The sequence below is a fragment of the Pseudozyma flocculosa genome (genome assembly GCF_000417875.1).
Source record: "Pseudozyma flocculosa PF-1 unplaced genomic scaffold scaffold00002, whole genome shotgun sequence".
NCBI classification, from domain to species: Eukaryota; Fungi; Basidiomycota; class Ustilaginomycetes; order Ustilaginales; family Ustilaginaceae; genus Pseudozyma; species Pseudozyma flocculosa.
This window is the reverse complement of record NW_006920870.1, coordinates 566,680-584,119: the sequence shown is the minus strand read 5'-3', so window position 1 is coordinate 584,119 and position 17,440 is coordinate 566,680. Positions and strand designations below refer to the sequence as shown.

Here is a 17,440-nt window from a genome sequence, read left to right as displayed (position 1 = left end):
GGTACCGGGTCCGGTCGGGTCGTCGTCGTCGTGCGGTCGCGCGTCGTCGCGTCGTCGTCGTCGTCGTCGCGCGNGNGNGNGNGNGGGTGNGNGNGNGCGGGGGGGGGGGGGGGCTCGATGTGCACACGGTGGCTGGTGGTGGCGGTGATCGTGGCTGTAGCAGGATGGAGTGCGGAGACAGGAGTGCGACGCGATCAGGGCTAGGCAGGATTGAAGCCGTAGGATGACTGTTGGGTCCGGCGGCGGTGGTGGTCGAAGCTGGGTCGTGGGTCCGCAAGCGGCAAAGGGAGGCAGCCCGCCGGGGCCAAAAAGCCAAGGTCTTCCGTGTCTCTCCCGTGGGTCGGGGTCGGGGTGGCGCCGCTTTCCAGGCCCGACGTGCATGGCTGAACCCTGAGCCTTGGACCCCAACATTAAGTTTGGATTTCCACACCCGACTTCCGAAATTTGCCTCTTGGCCCCCTCACCACCGCTCGCCCGCCCGCCCGCCTCGAGGCAGGCCAGCTCCACATGATTTGCAACACTCTCCTTGGTTTGCCTTTCTCCTCATCCAACAACGGATCGGCTCCCTATCCTCCTTGCTCCCTCCTCACCGCCTGCCCGCAGCCACTCGAACCAACATCTCCAAAGGCCACCTCCTACCGCTCACACCACGGCCCAGTCAACCGGGATGGCCACAATCTACGTCACAGAGCCCCCCACCGACGGCAGGATCCTCCTCGTCACCTCAAAGGGCGACATCGAAATCGAGCTATGGGCAAAGGAAGCCCCAAAGGCATGCCGCAACATCATCGCACTCGCCCTAGAGGGCTACTATGACAACTGCATCTTCCACCGCGTCGTGCCCGGATTCTGCATCCAGACCGGAGACCCGTCGGGAACGGGAATGGGAGGTGAGCAGCGCCAGCAGACTCGGCGCCCCTTTATGCTAGGCTTCCTGCGCGTTGGCCCGCTCACCCTCGCGGTGCCCTCAATTCCCCCTCTGTACCCCCTAATTTGACCGCCAGGCGAGTCTTTCTACGGCGAGCCATTCGAGAACGAGCCCCACCAGCGTCTCAAGTTCACCAAGCGCGGCATGGTCGCCATGGCCAACACGGGCGAGTTTGCGACAAACGAGAGCCAGTTCTTCGTGGGTGTCCGGGCCTCGGGGGCGGCAAGATGCACGAGCCGCGCCGCTGATTGGCATCCTCCCTGCACCGAAAATGCACCCATACCAGATCACGCTCGACGCCACGCCAGAGCTGCAGGGCAAGTTCACCGTCTTTGGCCGTGTCGCCGGGCAGACCATCTACAACGCCCTCGCCATTGCCGAGGTCGAGCTCAGAAAGGACGAACCGGACCGACCTGTCTATCCGCCCAAGCTGCTGCGCGTCGATGTGCTCCAGAACCCCTTCGACGACATCGTGCCGAGAATCACGAGGGACGAAAAGCGGCAGCAGATGAAGGCCAAAAGGGAGGCCGCAGAGAGAAAGGCAAAGGAGAGGGAAAAGAAGAGCGTCAAAAAGTGAGCGTCGTTCCGGCGAAGCCGAGGGATCGTCATAGGTACTCTCTTGACTGACCCTGCTCCTCTCAACGAAAACCCCCGGAACGGCCGCAGGAACACTGCCCTGCTCAGCTTTGGCGAGGCCGAGGAGACGACGGGAGAGCAGCTCAAGGGCCCCAAGAGCAGCCACGACCTGCTGAGCGACAAGAAGCTGTCCAAGCAGCCCGCGGTACCCCTGTCCGAGAGCGGAGCCTCGCCCGGCGTCACATCCGCCATCTCTTCACCGGCACCCGCTCAAGGTACATCCACAACTCATGCCGACGACCAGGTGGGCGGCGACGATCCAAGCCGGCCCAAGAAGCGCAGCAAGCACAAGGACGCCGAAGCGGCCGCCGAAGACCTGGCATCGCTACGTGCCAACACCCGCGCAAAGGAGACGGCGGCAGACCAGATCCGAACGCTGGAGGCCAGCATCCGCGGCCTGACAAAGCAGGCCTCGAAAGCGGGCGGCGGCGGCGAGTCGCGCGAGGCCGAGAAAAAAGTTCGGCGCGGTCGGCAGCTGCTCGAGGAGGCCCGCGCAAAGTATCTGCAGGCAACCAAGGCTGAGTCGAGCTCGAGGTCCAAACTCGGAGCTAGGGCTGGAGCCGGGGCCGCTGGCGACGACGACGAGACTCTGCGCATGCTGGCCAAGTTCCAGAGTCGGATGCGGGACGGGGAGGGGCGAAGCGAAAAGAAGCAGAGAGACGACGATCAGCCGAGAGATGTCAAGGTGCGGGAGGACGAGGCGGAGATCGAGGACGAGGACGAGAAAGAGGGGAGGGAGTACGGAGCCAGCGACGACGACGATGGCGATGCGGGATGGCGCAACCACCGGTACGTCTCGTTCCTTCCCCTCGACCCCCTTATTCCCCTCGCTCCCTTGTCCGGACGCAACAAGACCGCCTCTTCGTACCTCTCCGTGTCTAGGGGCTGACCATGTCGACTCACCGTCATTCTCACATCTCACCCTTTCCCCCTCTGGATCAGCCTGGATGCTGGTGGCATCCCGCTCTCGGGACGGCAGGACAAATTCACAGTCGACGACTACGAGGTGCTTGATCCGCGCAACGAACCAAAGGCCTCGCACCAAGACGACCGTCGACAGCAGGGCAAGCGAGGACGAGACTGGGTCGAAGAGCGGAACTGGTCCCACCGCAGCAGAAACGGCGGCAACGGTGGGGCCTCGTCGTCCTACCATGGCCGGAGACCGGAGAAGCACAGCGACGAGCCGCGGCGAAATCACGATGGAGCCCGGCGTAATCCCTAGGGCCGGCCGGCCGCGCGATCCGACAGAGTGCCTTGAAGCCGACCTTCGCACCGCCCCGTCTGCAAGACGTCGCCCTCTCTATCTCCTCGCGGCTCGGCATCACACATCGCAGCGCATCAAAGCGCCCAAAACGGAGTGGAGACGATTGGTATCAAGTTGCGGGAAAACATGCCTTGGAGAGGAACAAGGAACGGAAGGCGGCGGCAGAAAGCGGCCGGCCAAGGAGGCGGGATGGATCGAGGCGAGGAGCGAGCGTGAGGGGTGTCGGAAGATGCAGGACGGATGGCCGAGAAGTGTATGGAAAGCGGGAAGGACCGGAACGACGGTGCAAGTAGTCAAGGCCCGATGCATGGAATAACAGAACGAGGGAGCGGGTCCAAGCGGCGACGGCCAGGCGTGTCGAGGCATTCGATGGAGCGCCGGTCGCTGGAACCCGCTGGACGAAAGGCGAGCGAGAGCTCGACCACCAAGTGCCTACTTGACGGGTGTCTCGTGCGGTGACAGGCGCCTGGCGCTCTGGCATCCGTATTTGCGACGATGCCGGGACTGGATCGCCAGCTTTTGAAGAGCTGCAGTTGCGTGGATATCCAAGAGCGTCCGCAAGCACGGTGCGCGGCCGAGTAGGTGCTTCAGAGGAACGAGCGGCGGTCCGCGGCGTCACGAGGCCAAGCCGACTTTCTCGTCGTAGGATGCCATGCCGTTGCCGTTGGCTCCGCCACCTGCAGTGCGGTAGGCGTCGCCGTGTCCTGGCGCGCCCGTGCCCGGGTTGCCGTTCTGCCAGTGGCTTCTCCGATCGAGGTGTGGCGTATCGGCCATGACCTCGCGCTCCTCGACGTGGCCGCTGGGCGGGTAGGCGTGAAGTCCTGCGCCGAGCGCCGAGCCGCCGGCCGCCGATGCCGACGCGGGCCCCGCAGCCTGGCCATCCTTCTCCTGGTACGCAGAGTAGGTACCGGGGCTGGGTGCCCGAGACGAAGGCCGACTCAGGCGTGGCTGCGTCTCGGCCAACGGCTGATCCTGCAGGGTGTGGCTCGACATCTGCGAGACCGTGTGCGGGTCCGTCTGCGTGGGTCGCTTGAAGTACGACTTCCGCCGCTGCTTGAGGTGATCGAAGGGGAGGAAGCTGGCGGTGCACAGCGTCGAGGGTGAGAGGCAGGCAGCCCGGGGGCGCGAAGGGTGAGCAGGTGTGAAGGTCCAAAGGCGTCGGCGACCGTTCCTGCGCGCATCGCCCCTGCAGACTCACTATTCCTCCATCTGCCTCATCTCTGGTGGCATCGAGCTCAGGTCTGCATTCTCGTTGCGCTTCTTGGCCTTGAGCGGGTTGTCTTCCAGCAGCAGCTCCTCGAGCTCGTGAGTCGCGTCAAAGTTGGCCTTCTTGCTCTATCGCGGCCGGACAAGGGGGCAGGTCGCAGCGAAAGGTCAGCGTTCCCAGCTCGGGCCAACGGATGCAATGCAAAACGAGGTCGAGGCCATGCCAGGTCGGTCCGGACTCACATCTGGCTCAAACGGCGGCGTGAGGGTCTTTGCCTCGAGCGCAGGCCAGTCGATGGAGGCGAACCAGGGATGCGCCTTGAATTCGTCGATGCCGCTTTTGCACCCGAGCCGCTTCTTTGGATCGCGTTCCAGCAGGCCGCGAATGCAGCTGATCGTCTCGCGGCTGACGATGCTCTCGACATTCTCGGGAAAGTTGCACTTGTCGTTGAGGATCGAATGTGTGAGGGCCGAGTTGGTCTTGCCGCGGAAGGGACGCCTGCCAAAGAGGAGCTCGTAGGCCACGACACCCAAAGACCACCAGTCGACCGACGAGAGGTAGCCGCGCTTGGCGAGCACCTCGGGCGCCATGTAGGCCATGGAGCCGGCAATGCTGGTCAAAGGCCGCCGCGGCGAAAAGTGGACGGCGATGTTGAAGTCGGTGAGGTGGGCGTGGCCCTTTTCGTCGAGCAGCACGTTGTCCGGCTTGAGATCGCGATGGACGATCTGGAGGCGATGAAGGTAATCGAGCCCGACGGCCAGCTCGGCCACGTAGAAGCGGACCACCTCTTCGCTCATGTTGCCCGTCCGGTCCAGGTGAAACCTCAGGTCTCCGCCCAGCATAAGGTCGAGAACCATGAACATGTTCTCGTCGTCTTGAAACGCATACTGAAGGCGGCAAGGAGAGCAAATCACGAGGCGAACTCGGGCAGTCAGTGATCGAGACCGGAACGACGACGCAGAGGCGCAGCGGAGGAGCGGCTGCTCAAGCGATCCGTCGACGAAACTCACCCGCAAGTTGCAGACGAAGGGGCTTTCGATCTCCTCGAGAAGCCGCCGTTCCTGGATGATGTTGGACACGGCCTTCATCTTCATACACTTTGCCTTGTTGATGTACTTGAGCGCGTACAGGTCCTGAAGATCGAGATCATTGCGCAAAAGTATGGACGTCAGCGTCTGCGACGGGCTACGCGTCCAGGCTGCGGGCGGCTCACCTTGGTCTGCTTGTGCTGAACCACTCTGACCTTGCCAAACGCGCCTTTGCCGACGGCTCGCAAGAGGTAGAAGTGGTACAGATCGACGGGACCATCGAAGTCGATGACCTGGTGGGCGCATCCATGCGGAGATTTCGACGGGTTTGCCGGTGAGCCACGCGTCTGGCAAAAGTGGGCCCATCAGAGTGTTTTGCTCACCTCTGGTTTACAGCATACGGCACCCATCCTGGCGCTCGCTAGTAGCGTCTGAATCCGGAGTGCCGAGGCGCTCTGATGTACGTGGGATGGCGATCAGATGGCGAGAGGTTCGAAAGGCAGCGGAGGGAGATGTGGCACCGTGGACACTGCCGACATAGGCTTCCTAGCGGCCAGATGCTTCGAGAGTCGAAAGTTGCTCGATGCCCGAGTCGGTGCGTCTGCCCGGCAGATGGCAGAGACAGAGAATGCAAGCGGGGCTCAGACTCGATGAAAAGGCCGCGACGAGGGGATAGGGGGCGCCTGCCGGGCTGCGTAGGAGATGACGGGACGATGCAGCTGTGCTTTGCGGCGGGGGTACGGTGGTGCAAACGAGCGTCGTGTCGATGCGAGAAGCTGCGATTCCGAGCCGTTGCGGGTAGGTAGACGGGGAATGTTCCGGCAGGCAGCTCGACGGTGGTTTCCGTAGTGGGGGGAGCGGCGGTAGTCGATGTACAAACGGTCGAGGGAGAGGTGGGTCGGGGTCGGGACGGGTCTCCGAAACAAGGACCTCGACGTCGACGATCAGGCGCAAAGGCGTTTGGGAGAGGGAGTGTTGAGCGTGGGCTGGGTGTCGGACGGGTAAGCTGCCGATGGCACAATGGGCGAGCAATGGCGGGGCGATGTAGCGTTGAGCCACGCTTCACGAGTTGCAGTGGGGACCAGAGCAGCCGTAGGGTATGGTGTGGTGTCGAGTATGAAGCGGTCGATGACGGCAGGGTAGCGGCAAGCACCAAGGGGTATGTACGCAGTGTCGCGTGTAACTTCGTTTGTGTACTGGCGGGCGTTTGCACCTCAAGAGGCTGGCAGGTAGACTGACCAAGGGATGGGTCCGGACCGCAATGATCCGGCCGAGGTTTGAGGCAGAGGTCCCCTCGTGCTACTGTCTCGGACGCCAAAGGTGAGAAATGAAGCTGGAGGCGACCGAAGGATGTGGACGGAAGACTCTGAGCTGGAGGATGACCGGTCTAGGAGAGGATGAAAGAGAATGGTCGAGACGGAAAGGCAGAGAGCGTGGGTCGAGCACAGATAGAGAAGGGGCAAGCGGCCAGGGTCGCCCTTGCTGATGGCTGGCTCACTGGTGGGAGGCCCAGAGCAGACGGGCCAGGCCGACGCACCCAGCCTGCCGCAACGCCAGGAGGGGAACCAAGCGGGGTTGGTTGGCAGGCAGGCAGCGCAGGCAGCACCTAACTAGGCCTCCTCCGCTCTCGGCCTGCACGAAAAAGAGCGTCGGCGCCAGACCCGGTCAGGCCTGCTCGCCTTGCACCGGCCGTCGGCCACGCCGGGGCGGCGGACTTTGGCCATCTCGAAGGCGGACGGCCCAGGCCTGCCAGGCAGCCAACGGATCACGATGCTGGATTCGGCCGCCGGCCCGTGCCTCGCCTTGCACGGCATCGGCTTCGCCGCTCCTCCTCAGCAACCTAGGTCGCGCTGCATTTCAGCGTAGTGTGGCGGTCCGACGACAGCCTAGCAGGTCCCACGGAAGCGGGGCTGCCTGACCCCCCAGACCCGACCCCGACTGCTGCTGATCAAGGGCCAAAGTGGAGAGAAGCCCCCGTCGGTGCGGGGCTCGTCTCTCAGCCCTCTCTTGTCACCAAGGGAAGAGATCCGCTACCTATGTAAATCTAGTTAGAGCGGGGATGCTCCCCCGCCTGCGCCTGCGAATACTGTATGTAGATGAAAAGAGTTTCGTACGTTGGCGGAGTAGCCGGTAGCGCGTGGGACCTGGCGTTGAGCCCGCTCCGAGTGCAGCGGGCCAGCCTGCTTGCTTGCTTCTGGGCTGGGCAGCTGCCTGGGCCAGCTGGCTTCCTGCTTCTCTCGGTCGGTCCGACGGGCTGCTTGTCAAACCGCCATCTTGCTGGCCCGCACCAGGTGTTGCGGTCGCCATGACGAGAGAGAAACGAAGACGCGCGATGAGAGGACCAGGATGGTGGGCGTAAACGGTAGAGGGCGTGCGACAGCCTGACTGCAGGCGAGCTGCTTCGCGAGGGCGGCCACGACGGACAGGCTGCGTGGAAACGACCGAGACAGCGGCGGGCAGCGGACGATTCGCCGGTTGTGATCCCGCCGACGCGGCACAGCGTAACGGCAGACGGGGCAGGGCCAGGCAGCGCGTCGGGCCTGCTTGCTTGCTGCCTCGTCACGGCACCCCGCCGCTGACAGGGGGCATGTATACATGTACATACACACGATGGCTCACAGCGCAGGGACAGCCACCGGTGGCGCGACAAAGCGGTCAAGAGTGTTGCGAGCAAGGCACAGTGTCTGTGCGCCTTTGTGACGGGTTGCTTCTGTCGAAGAATGAGAGATGACGGTAGAGGCAGGGCCAAAGATCATCATCAGCGAGGGGCCCAACGCAGCAGAGGGCTCCGAATGGGGGCTTCTCGAGGGCGCCGGGTATCGCCCACATTTGCTTGACGCACGGCAGTGGCGAGAGCGTGGTTCGGCTGGGCCTGGCCAGGCCGTCGGCGGTGCCAGCAGGCAGGCAGGCGAGGCTCGCCTTTCAGCGGACAGGTGGGGTCTTCCTCCGAAAGGCGGCCTGAACCACAGGGCGACCTCACGAGCCAGGCCCAGTCTGTCCTCTCTGCGACCCACCACCAACACACCACCGTCTGCTTCATCGTTGGTTCAGCCACGCTTCAGAGCCTTGCTTTGGCCTACGAAGCGGCTACAGTGTGCTAGTAGTAGTCTAGTACGGCCGTACCCCTGACTGACTTTGATCGCTCCTGCGACGGACGAGGCGCTTCCACGCATCGAGCTCAAGCAAAGAGGCGCGAGTCGCAGCAGTGCTCGAGACCCCGACGGCAACCAAGCAAGCGCCGAGCGCTCCAGCTGTATCTGCTCGACAGCAGCATCAACAACTCCCCTCGCCGTCCCCTCGCCATCGCACGCAGCCGGCTCCTGCCGAGGACGACAACACTAGGATGAACCTGCTCGAACAGTGCCGCTCGACGCTCTGGGCGCCTACGATGAGCTGCAGGCCGTCGGACTGGGCGCATGCGGTGCTCCTGGTGGTCAGCACCATCTACTCGACACAGGGTCTGCTTCCACCGCACGCTGCCAGCAAGTCGGAGCGGTGGAAGCGCGACTGGCTCGCCCCGACCGCGTCGGTGGCACCGTACGCCGCTCGGGCACTCTTGGTATCGGCGTCCATCTTTCAGGCGTACACCGTAGTGCTTCTCAAACCAGGAGTAACGTGGAGCGGGCGAACACAACTGCTCAACGCCGTCTGCTGCCTCACCTCGTGCTTTGGCGGCTGGCTCCGTCTGAGGTGCTACCGTGAGCTCGGTCGCTTCTTCACCTTTGCCATCGGCATCCGCAAGGAGCACAAGGTCATCCAGACAGGTCCCTACCGCTACGTCCGTCATCCATCCTACACGGCGCTCAGCATCCTGCTTCTGAGCCAGGCCCTCGTCCATCTCGCAGCGAGCCCCGCTGCGGGACTGCTCGAGCTGCAGCAGCGCCTCGTCCTGACCGCTGGCGCATGTCTTGGACCGGCTGTCCTCTTCGGCGTGAGTATGACATGGCTGACAGGCCTCACAGATCCCTTCCGTGGTCCTTTCGCAGGCTGCCGCCCCGTCCTGATGACTTACATACATGACCGCCTCTTCTCGTCCACGCAAACGCCTCGCGGGCTCGATCCCCCTCGCCTCTGTAGGTTCGCATCCGCCAAGAAGAAGAGATGCTGACCGAGCACTTTGGCGACGAATACAGACAGTACAGCAAGCGCACCTGGCGCATGTACCCCTTTGTCTTCTAGCTCCTGTCATCAGCCCTGAACGCACTTCTCGTACAGATCGGCGGGTACCCTGGACTCGAGGTACTTGATCACATCGTCCAGCGGTGTCTGAGGGTAACAAGGAAGGCGGTGATGAAGGAGTTGTTAGCCGTGGCGCCTCCGGACTGTTCAAGCATGACTCGGAGGCAGGATGGACGTGGCGCACTCACCCAAGCAATGAGGTGGCCGCCGTCGCCCCCGTGACCGGGCGAGGACGCAAGGAGGTCGGCATTGGTGGCCATCGTGGAACCGTACTGCAGGATACGGACGTAGTGCTGCTTGTCGTTCTGTCCCTTTCCGTTTGGCTTGCGCCACACCTCGATGACGACTGGGTCGGGGAAGGTAGCCCGACTGGTCAGCTGCCATGCTCCAGCGGCTCGTCCACCTGAGGCAGTCCGCGCTCGTGCTCACCCTCGGAGCCCATGGCAGGCCATCGGATCTGGCCGCTCTGGGCGAGGCTCTTGAACAGCCTCACCATGGTGCCGTCGTGGCCCACGTAGTACTTGACCTTGTGCCGCTCCTTGCCGTCACGGAACGCCTTGAGATTCTCGGCAAGCTCCTGGACAAAGACGCCGAATCCGTATCTGACGTAGTCATCGGCGCCCTCAGCCGTGTTCCAGATGTAATCGTACTCCCAATCGCCCTCGGCGTAGGCCTGGTTGGCGAGATCCTGGCCAATGGCCTCCTTTGTCTCGGGGTTCTCGGGCAGAGAATGTCCGTGGCACTGCCTTGAGGCCATGGCATCAAAGTGGTGGTCGATCCATGTGTTCCAGCTGCTCTGGTTGGCCGTGCCGACCACCGCGTTGAGGCTGGCAAAGAGGCCAGCCTTGCTCTTGATGTGATCGGTCCAGGCCGGCAGCTGCTGGTAAGAGTCTCGCAGGTCGTCGGCATGCGCACAGCTATAATTGGGCACGATGTCGTCGATGCTCTGCGGCTGGGTGTGGACGGGGAACTCGTTGCGGTAGCCCATTCCGGCGAGCAGGCCAGCGCTGACTTGATACGTGCGATCGGCATTCGACGTGCGAATGTATAGGTCCCTTTCGTTGACGCCGTGCTTCAACAGCGGGTTGACACCGTTGGGACCGTAGACGCTGGCAAAGTCCTTGCCGTGCTGGATCGAGTCCTGTAGGCCGGCAGACGTGAGCTGCCCCTTGTCGCAGCTGCCTTCCCAGATGAGCGAAGCCAGCGGGTGCCAGGACGGCGTCTCGACCTGGTGGTAAACGGAATGGGTCCTCAGCCTAGAGGCGTTGCCGGTGCCGATGCCGTAGCTGACCTGTTTGAAGTCGTCGCACTCCCATGCTGTCGGGTTGTAAGCGCGCTCGTTTGGATACGTGTTGTCCGGCGTGCGCTTGTGGTGTCGCTGAACGACGTTGAGATAGACCAGCTCGGCGCCCTCGGTTCCTGGACCTTGCGGCTTGATGTAGTGCGCAGCGCTGACGCGCGGCGCGTTGCAGTAGTCTAGAGGGTCGGGAAGGGGGGGACGGCGTCTCGATCAGTATCTGGGCCGCCTGAGGTGGTTGCACAAGGAGCAAGGCTCGTTCCACTCACTGTACGTGTTCCAAGGCAAGTGGGCCGGCGTCACGCTCGACGTATAGATAGACGCGGCGTGGGACATGGTGTTGAGGAAGGGCACGCGAGGTGCCTCGATGGGCATGGAGAAGGGGAAATGGTGCGCAACGTCGAGTACGGCCTGAGTCGGGCGGTTGGGCATCGCTTTATAAGGTCCGACGCCGCCTCCGTGAGCGGGATCATACCCGGCCCCCCGCAGCGAAGGACCAATGTTTGGGCTGCAGCGTCGAGCTCGCTGCGTACGTAGGAACAGAAGCGGTTCCCTCAGGACGGCAAACTCTGCGCGACGGTCAAACGAGTGAATCTTAGACCTAGGAAGTCTGGGTACGGCAGCACTGGGCTCTGAGCGACGGTCGAGTGAGCATCGCGGCGGAGAGGAAACGAGACGAGGAGCGCCGGAGCTGGAGCAGAGACGGGGGGCGATATCCGACACGTGCGGCCTCCATGGAAGCCAGGCTTGCACCCAAGCGTCCTTCCTTCTTGTCTGACCCTTTGGGGGCGCAACGTGCGTCGCCTCCTAATCCGCCGGCGTCGTCAAATGACCGCCGTCGCGCTCGCATGCGTTGCCGGTCGTGTTGGCCGATGAGATCGCCGGGGGCCACGGGCGCTCGAAGCAAGCTTAGCTTGCCAGTCGATGCTCCAGGTCGGGAGACCGTTTCAGGGCTAACTGTGTGCAAGTTGCCCTTCGGTAAGATTCCGGCGAGCGGGAGCGGCGGTGGGTTGGGGAGGGGGAAATGCCAACGTGAGCCAGCGATGAGGAAGCGGCGAGGTGCGCGTCTAAATGGGTCGCCAGCCTGGATCGGGCAACGGGCCAACCCGTGCGAGAGAGCCGGATCAGGGCACGATCCGGCTGCTTGCTCTTGCCCGCCGTGCGTCTGACGAGAAGGAAGGCGTCAGGCCAGCCGCGAGGACCGAGGAGAGAAAAATCAGAAAGCGGCGCACCACAGCCAGGGGACAGAACGGCCGTTTTCGCCCGCCACGCTCCTCGTCGTTGTTGCCGCCGCCATCACCAGCCACGACATCCCTCCGACCTCGCCATCACCATCACACGTCCGCCACCCCGCCTACCATCCGGCGTTCAACATCACAGCCCCTAACCCATATGATCGCACAGCCGTCGTCGCACGCTCTGCGGGCGCGCAGCTCGGTGAGGGCAGCCAGCCTCGTCTCGTCGGCGCAGAGGCGCCTCGCTCCTCGCTCCTCGATCCTTGCTCGCTCGCCCGCGCTCGCCACCAGCCAGAACAAGAGCGTCGCAAGCGCTCGCCCCTTTGCCACCACTGCCGCTGCTCCTCAGGCCGCCGTGTCCGACGCCATCATCCCTGCGCCTACTCCCGCTACTTCCCGCATCGCCGCCGCCCCTGCTGCGTCCGCCTCGCGTGCAACCCAGGGACGGCATCGCCGACGCTCTCCGCGGCCAGGCGCCCTCACTCCCGCAGACAAGGTGCGCCAGCTCCTCAAGTGGAACTGGCTCAAGCCGGACTCGGACAAACAGCAGAAGAGACTCGAGTTCCTCGCAAAGCTCGATGCCCAGGGCCAGGCCAACCAAGTCAATCTACCGGACTGGTTCAAGGCCCTCTACGAGCAGGCTCGCTCATTCCGCTCGGCTCGTGCGAGGCTTTGGAAGCCTTCAGCTGAGCTGCTTTCCTCCCTTTCCGGCCGCAAAGTCACGGATGCTGATAAATGGATCGATGAGCGCATCGACGCGCAGCGGCATTCCCTCGTCGAAGAGGTCCGGAAAGCCAACGAACGCACCCTCACTGCCCGAAAGGCCATCAAGAAGCGCATCAACGAGCTCGTGCAGGCCAACAAAAACCTCAGCGCAAAGGCCCGACCTGCCGCCGAACGGGAGGCGGCAGCGACCGCAGAAGCAGAGGTCAAGGAGCTCCAGGTCGCTACCGAGGAGGTCGCGAAACGCGTCGCCGCATGGGACCTGTTGGAGCGCGAGGCCAAGGTCGACGTCGCGGTTCAGCCCATCTGGGAGAAGATGAGCGGCCAGCAGAGGTCAGACGCGCAGCTCCGCGCACGATACGTGTGCATCCGCAAGCTTGGCTGGAGGCAGGGCTATTCGTCCGGATATCCTCAGCCGACAAAGTCGATCGAGGGCGGCAAGCCCGACCCGACCGCGCACTTGCCCAAGGGACTGGGCAAGCCGGGCTCCGAGGGCCTCGAGGCGCTGGCGGAGCTGAGAGAGCGCGAGGAGACGGCGGCTTGGGACGCTTGGCTGGCCATGACCAACCCGCAGCGCGTCAAGGAGGAGAAGGCGGCGTGGGAGCTTCGAGACCGCTCGCAGGTCTACATCGACGACCGCGAGGAGTCCAAGATCCTGGGCGCGCACGCCCCGCGCTGGTTCGCCGTGCCCGAGCGGGTGGGACAGACCGTGTTCCTGCCCAACACCGTGGTGCGCCTGGTCAAGAACCACACGCCGGCTGGCCAGGCTTACGACCCATGGAAGGCGACGTTCCGAGTCCCCCTCAACATGCACAAGCACGCGCTCCGCTCCTACCTCCTCTCCATCTACGGCCTCAAGACGACGTGGGCCAGGTCATCGGTGTACCGCTCTCCCGTGACGCGCAACATGAACGGCAAGGTCGTCTCGGGCCGCGGCCGCACCTGGAAGAAGGTCGAGGTGGGGCTGCTTGAGCCGTTCCTCTTCCCCGAGGTTTCGCCGGATTTCAAGACAAAGGAGCTGATGCAGTCCGAGCTCGACTACGAGCGGGCGCGGGTGTACATGAAGATCACCCGCGCCAACCGATGGCGCAGCAAGAAGAGCGTCGACGAATACGAGCAAGAGATCCGCAACGCCGAGGCCAAGACTTACGACGGCCTCGCCGCCGAGGAGGCCGAGCGGGCCAACAACGCCACGCCCCGGCCCGGATACGAGAAGCCGCCGCCGCGCTTCATTGTGCGCACCCAGGGCCTGCCCTCGGCCAAGCACGGCAAGATCCTCAAGCTCCTCGCCGACAAGCGCGCCCAAAAGGAGCAGGCCGTCGAGGCCCTCATGGCGCAGTACAAGGCCGACAACAAGCTCGACTCGTCCAAGCCTTAGGGGCCCCAGCGCCTGCATTCGTGTCGGATCGAAGAGGCGGGGTCCTGTAAGCTGCATAGAGGAATCCGATGGTCCACCTGGTCATGACGCTGTGTCGTCGAGGTGGAGACTGCTGAAGGGCGTGTCATTGTCTGTGCTCCTGCTCCTCGCCAGTCGAAGTCGTCGACGCCGTCGCTGTCACCGGGCCTCGGTCTTGACACCGCTCGGTCTAGACATCGCGAGTCCGAGACCGGTACCGCTCATGCGGCGCCCCGGCGACCCGGCCGCTTTCCTGCCTCATGCCAGCCTGCCCACCACGTTGTCGATCCTCTGTTTGGCCCGCCGCGTGACCTCTTCCGTCGCCGTGTCCGCTTCGACGGGCACGACAATGACGCCGGGTTCACCCTTTGCCGCTCCCGCCTTGCCGTTTCCCTTGTCGCCGCCTGCAGGTGCACGTGTAGGTGCCGCCGCCGCCGCCGCCGCGTACTCTACGTCCTCGACGGGCACCTCGAGGGTGTCGAGCTGCGACTTGAGCATCTCAAACTTCATCTTGTGGAAGGGAAACAGGGGCACAGCATCAACCACAGATGCATGATGCTCGGACATCAGCGTACACCCTCGAACCCATGCAGCCACCCATAGGCCGGAACTTACAAAGTGGTTCTTGCGCGCCTGCATGCGGCCCCACAGGATGTCGGCGGAGAGGTCCATGTAGACGTGGTAGACGTCGAGGTCGGGGGGCGCCCCGAGCTCTGCGCGGTGCGGGTCGGCGGCGTCGTACGAGGCCAGGTCGGCGATGTTGCCGCGCAGCAGCTGGCGGTAGGAGCGCTTGAGGGCCGAACAGGCGATGACGCACCCGCGCCGCCGGACGCCGCCGCCGCTGCTGCTGCGCGTCGAAGGGTGGTGGCGCGGATCGAGGAACTTTGTCGGTGCGCCCTGCGATGCCCCGAGCTTGCCCGCCTCGGCGTCCTGGGCCTCTTGGACGGCGCTGGTCTCGTAGACTTCGGCGAGCTTGCGGACGTGGTCGACGTCGTCCTCGTCGACTTCGAGAAACCTTTTCAGGATCTCGTCGCGATGCTGACCGCGCGTGAGGCCGCGGGCAAGGTGCTGCGAGGCCGGGCGGGTGAGTTCGATGGCGGTGCGGCGGATCTTTCTGAGCCACGGCTCGCGGTCGTCGTCGGTGAGCGGGATGCCCCTCGACATCTTTTCGACGTTGCTGGCGGGGTGCAGGTCGTCGCCGTCGATAAAGGGGATCGCGAGCGCGGAGGCCAGCTGGGAACCCAGCGTCGACTTGCCCGAGCCCGAGGTGCCCATCACCACGATCAGGACGGGCTTGGCGCCCGCCGACGCCGAGGGGTCGTTGAGCGGTGCTGGGGACGCCACGGCCGTGGACATTGCTCGAAAGAGGCCGGTTGGTGTGAGAGAGAGAGAGAGAGAGAGGATGTGGTTGTGCGAGTGTCGACGAAGGTGGCGGAACAAACAAGAGGTGGCGATGGGACCAGGGCAAGGACGAGGGTGCTAGAAGCAGGGCGGGAGGCAGGGCATCAAGGTGGCATGGGCGTTGCGAAGCTCGATCGACGTCGTCCAACCCAGGTCGCCGTCGGCCGATCCGCGGCCATTTTGGAAGTGGGATCCATTTGCCCCCCCCCCCCCCCCCCCCCCGGGGCCCTCTGCCGATCCCGCTCCCGCCCCTCCTCACTCGGCCAAGACCATCCTCGGCCATGCATGGCTGGTCGAAGCAGGTCTAGGATCTGATCTCTCTCTCGATCCTAGCCTGCTGGAGAGTCGCGCAGGGAGCGGCGAGCGAGCACGCGCCAGAGGGTTGGTCGCCTGCTCGATCTTACCGTCGGAGGCAGCGCAACCAAGGACAGGCCAGGGCCAGGCAACGATCCTTTGTCGCCGTCGCCTCCGCCGCGTACGGTGGGAGCCCCGGTCCGGGCACCATGGCGGCTCCTTCCCATCTGGCTCCCCCACGCCGACCGCCCGACATACCCATTCTTGGATTCTGATTTTCCAGGAAACCCACGGCTCGTGCGCCGACGACCAGTCGCGAAGCTCGCTGCGGAGCTCAGCATCGTCGCAGGGAGGAGCGACATTCGGCGGCCCACTGCGGCTGCTGGCTGACTATGGCCGCGAAGCCTCGCTGACGGCCCACGCGACCGAGACCGATCTTCAGGCATCCAGCAGCTCGGGAGGGCGGAAGGGCGGGTATGATGATTGCAGACGCCAACAACGGGGGCATGGCTCTTCGCCTACTCGTCGTGCTCATCCTCGCTCATCGCCTGCGAGCTCTTTCGACCGTCGCCGTGGTCATCGTCATGCAGCGTGCCACCCGCGCCGATGCCGCACAAGGCCAGGCTGGGCGCCAGATGTCGGGCGAGAGCCTTGGCCTGGGCGTACAACACTCCCCAGACGATCTCATCATCGTTGTCGCCGTCGCGAGCGCTTTCTACCTCCAAGGTAAGCCCCGCTGCGGCTGCACTGCCGTTAGGAAGCAGCTCGGCTGCATCAAAAGCGGACGAAACGCTCCCGCCGGCGGGGGAGCGGTTCGGCGTGGCGCTGGGCGTGGCCTCGGAGCCTGTAGAGGATAGCCTAGTACCGTCGTTCCTCGGCCCCAGCAGCAGATTTGAGCGGCCTGCACTGCAGGCATTCAGGGACAGCAGCATGAACGGCCGTGGGGCCTCCTGCCCGTGCACGTGCGTCGAATGGGCGGTGGCATCGTCGTCCCTCTCTGTGCTGGAGCCGTCCGACTTCGCTGGCAGAGGCAATGCAGGCACTATTGGCATCACCAGGATGCGACCGAGCTGAGCGAGAGGGCGAGCGATAGGGAACGAGGAAGGAGCCAAGGCCGTCAGAAAGGTCAGAGCTGCAGCAGCATCAGCGGTCTCACCGGACGCTAGCGCTGCACTCACCTCGCATTCGAGCAGGAGGGGGACGAGATCGGCAGCCTGTCCCTTGCTGCTTCCTCCCCCGAGGGCGTCCAGGCTGTGCTTGGACACATTGACCCGCATGCCCGGCCCCACGACGAAGGTGCCTGCGACGCTGCTGGTGCTGTCGCCGTCGCCGTCGCTACTTGCGACGGCGGCGGTTTGGGCGGCCGTCGCATTTCGCCAGGCGGCGACTGCGATGGCAGAGAGGCAGATGGCGCGTTCGTCCAAGCTGAGTGGAATCGATCTGGACCTGGAGTGGTGCCTGCCGGGCGCAGCTGAGACGGAAGAGGGCTGCGAGGGGCCTGGCTCGCCCAGGCGGCTGGCGAAGGCGTAGAGCTCGGACGTGTCGAGCAGGGATAAGCACGCCGTGTGCGGTCGACCCGCCGAAGCGGCGAGATGGCCCTCGCTCGACGAGGAAGGCTCAGGATGGACCAGCTGGTACAAGAGAGCCGTGATGGCGGCGGGACGAAGCATGGTGCGCAAAGGCCACTACTCTTGTCGCCTGGACGGCAGAAGGGCAGGGATATCGAGAAGTGGGCCGCAGTCGAGGCGAGGAAGGGTTGGTGGTACGCAGGTTGAAAGAAGGCGGGCGCCCGCTGGCGGCTTTCGCATGTGGAGATGGCATGCAAACGCAGCTGGATGGACGGACCACCGGG

General features: G+C 64.2%; 7 protein-coding genes across 7 annotated transcripts; 3 read left to right on the top strand and 4 right to left on the bottom strand.

The window, feature by feature from the left end:
- Positions 1-667: 667 nt before the first annotated feature.
- On the top strand, positions 668-2,786 carry PFL1_00853 (uncharacterized protein; the record flags this gene model as incomplete). The annotated part of the gene is made up of 5 exons (XM_007878354.1): positions 668-890; positions 1,005-1,126; positions 1,215-1,501; positions 1,595-2,353; positions 2,507-2,786. The coding sequence occupies 5 exons, from the start codon at positions 668-670 to the stop codon at positions 2,784-2,786; spliced, it is 1,671 nt and encodes a 556-aa protein (XP_007876545.1).
- Positions 2,787-3,443: 657 nt separating this feature from the next.
- PFL1_00852 (uncharacterized protein) lies at positions 3,444-5,473 on the bottom strand (the record flags this gene model as incomplete). The annotated part of the gene is made up of 6 exons (XM_007878353.1): positions 3,444-3,906; positions 4,027-4,163; positions 4,278-4,922; positions 5,046-5,168; positions 5,249-5,356; positions 5,447-5,473. The coding sequence occupies 6 exons, from the start codon at positions 5,471-5,473 to the stop codon at positions 3,444-3,446; spliced, it is 1,503 nt and encodes a 500-aa protein (XP_007876544.1).
- A 2,933-nt stretch (positions 5,474-8,406) lies between these two features.
- On the top strand, positions 8,407-9,242 carry PFL1_00851 (uncharacterized protein; the record flags this gene model as incomplete). Its single annotated transcript, XM_007878352.1, has 2 exons — positions 8,407-8,994; positions 9,141-9,242. The coding sequence occupies 2 exons, from the start codon at positions 8,407-8,409 to the stop codon at positions 9,240-9,242; spliced, it is 690 nt and encodes a 229-aa protein (XP_007876543.1).
- A 9-nt stretch (positions 9,243-9,251) lies between these two features.
- On the bottom strand, positions 9,252-10,971 carry PFL1_00850 (uncharacterized protein; the record flags this gene model as incomplete). Its single annotated transcript, XM_007878351.1, has 4 exons — positions 9,252-9,329; positions 9,431-9,588; positions 9,672-10,718; positions 10,809-10,971. 4 exons carry the CDS (start codon positions 10,969-10,971, stop codon positions 9,252-9,254), a joined length of 1,446 nt encoding a protein of 481 aa, XP_007876542.1.
- Positions 10,972-11,931: 960 nt separating this feature from the next.
- On the top strand, positions 11,932-13,875 carry PFL1_00849 (uncharacterized protein; the record flags this gene model as incomplete). The annotated part of the gene is made up of 1 exon (XM_007878350.1): positions 11,932-13,875. The coding sequence occupies one exon, from the start codon at positions 11,932-11,934 to the stop codon at positions 13,873-13,875; it is 1,944 nt and encodes a 647-aa protein (XP_007876541.1).
- Positions 13,876-14,151: 276 nt separating this feature from the next.
- On the bottom strand, positions 14,152-15,249 carry PFL1_00848 (uncharacterized protein; the record flags this gene model as incomplete). Its single annotated transcript, XM_007878349.1, has 2 exons — positions 14,152-14,403; positions 14,509-15,249. 2 exons carry the CDS (start codon positions 15,247-15,249, stop codon positions 14,152-14,154), a joined length of 993 nt encoding a protein of 330 aa, XP_007876540.1.
- An 857-nt stretch (positions 15,250-16,106) lies between these two features.
- Positions 16,107-17,258, bottom strand: PFL1_00847 (uncharacterized protein; the record flags this gene model as incomplete). The annotated part of the gene is made up of 2 exons (XM_007878348.1): positions 16,107-16,658; positions 16,767-17,258. The coding sequence occupies 2 exons, from the start codon at positions 17,256-17,258 to the stop codon at positions 16,107-16,109; spliced, it is 1,044 nt and encodes a 347-aa protein (XP_007876539.1).
- Positions 17,259-17,440: the final 182 nt, after the last annotated feature.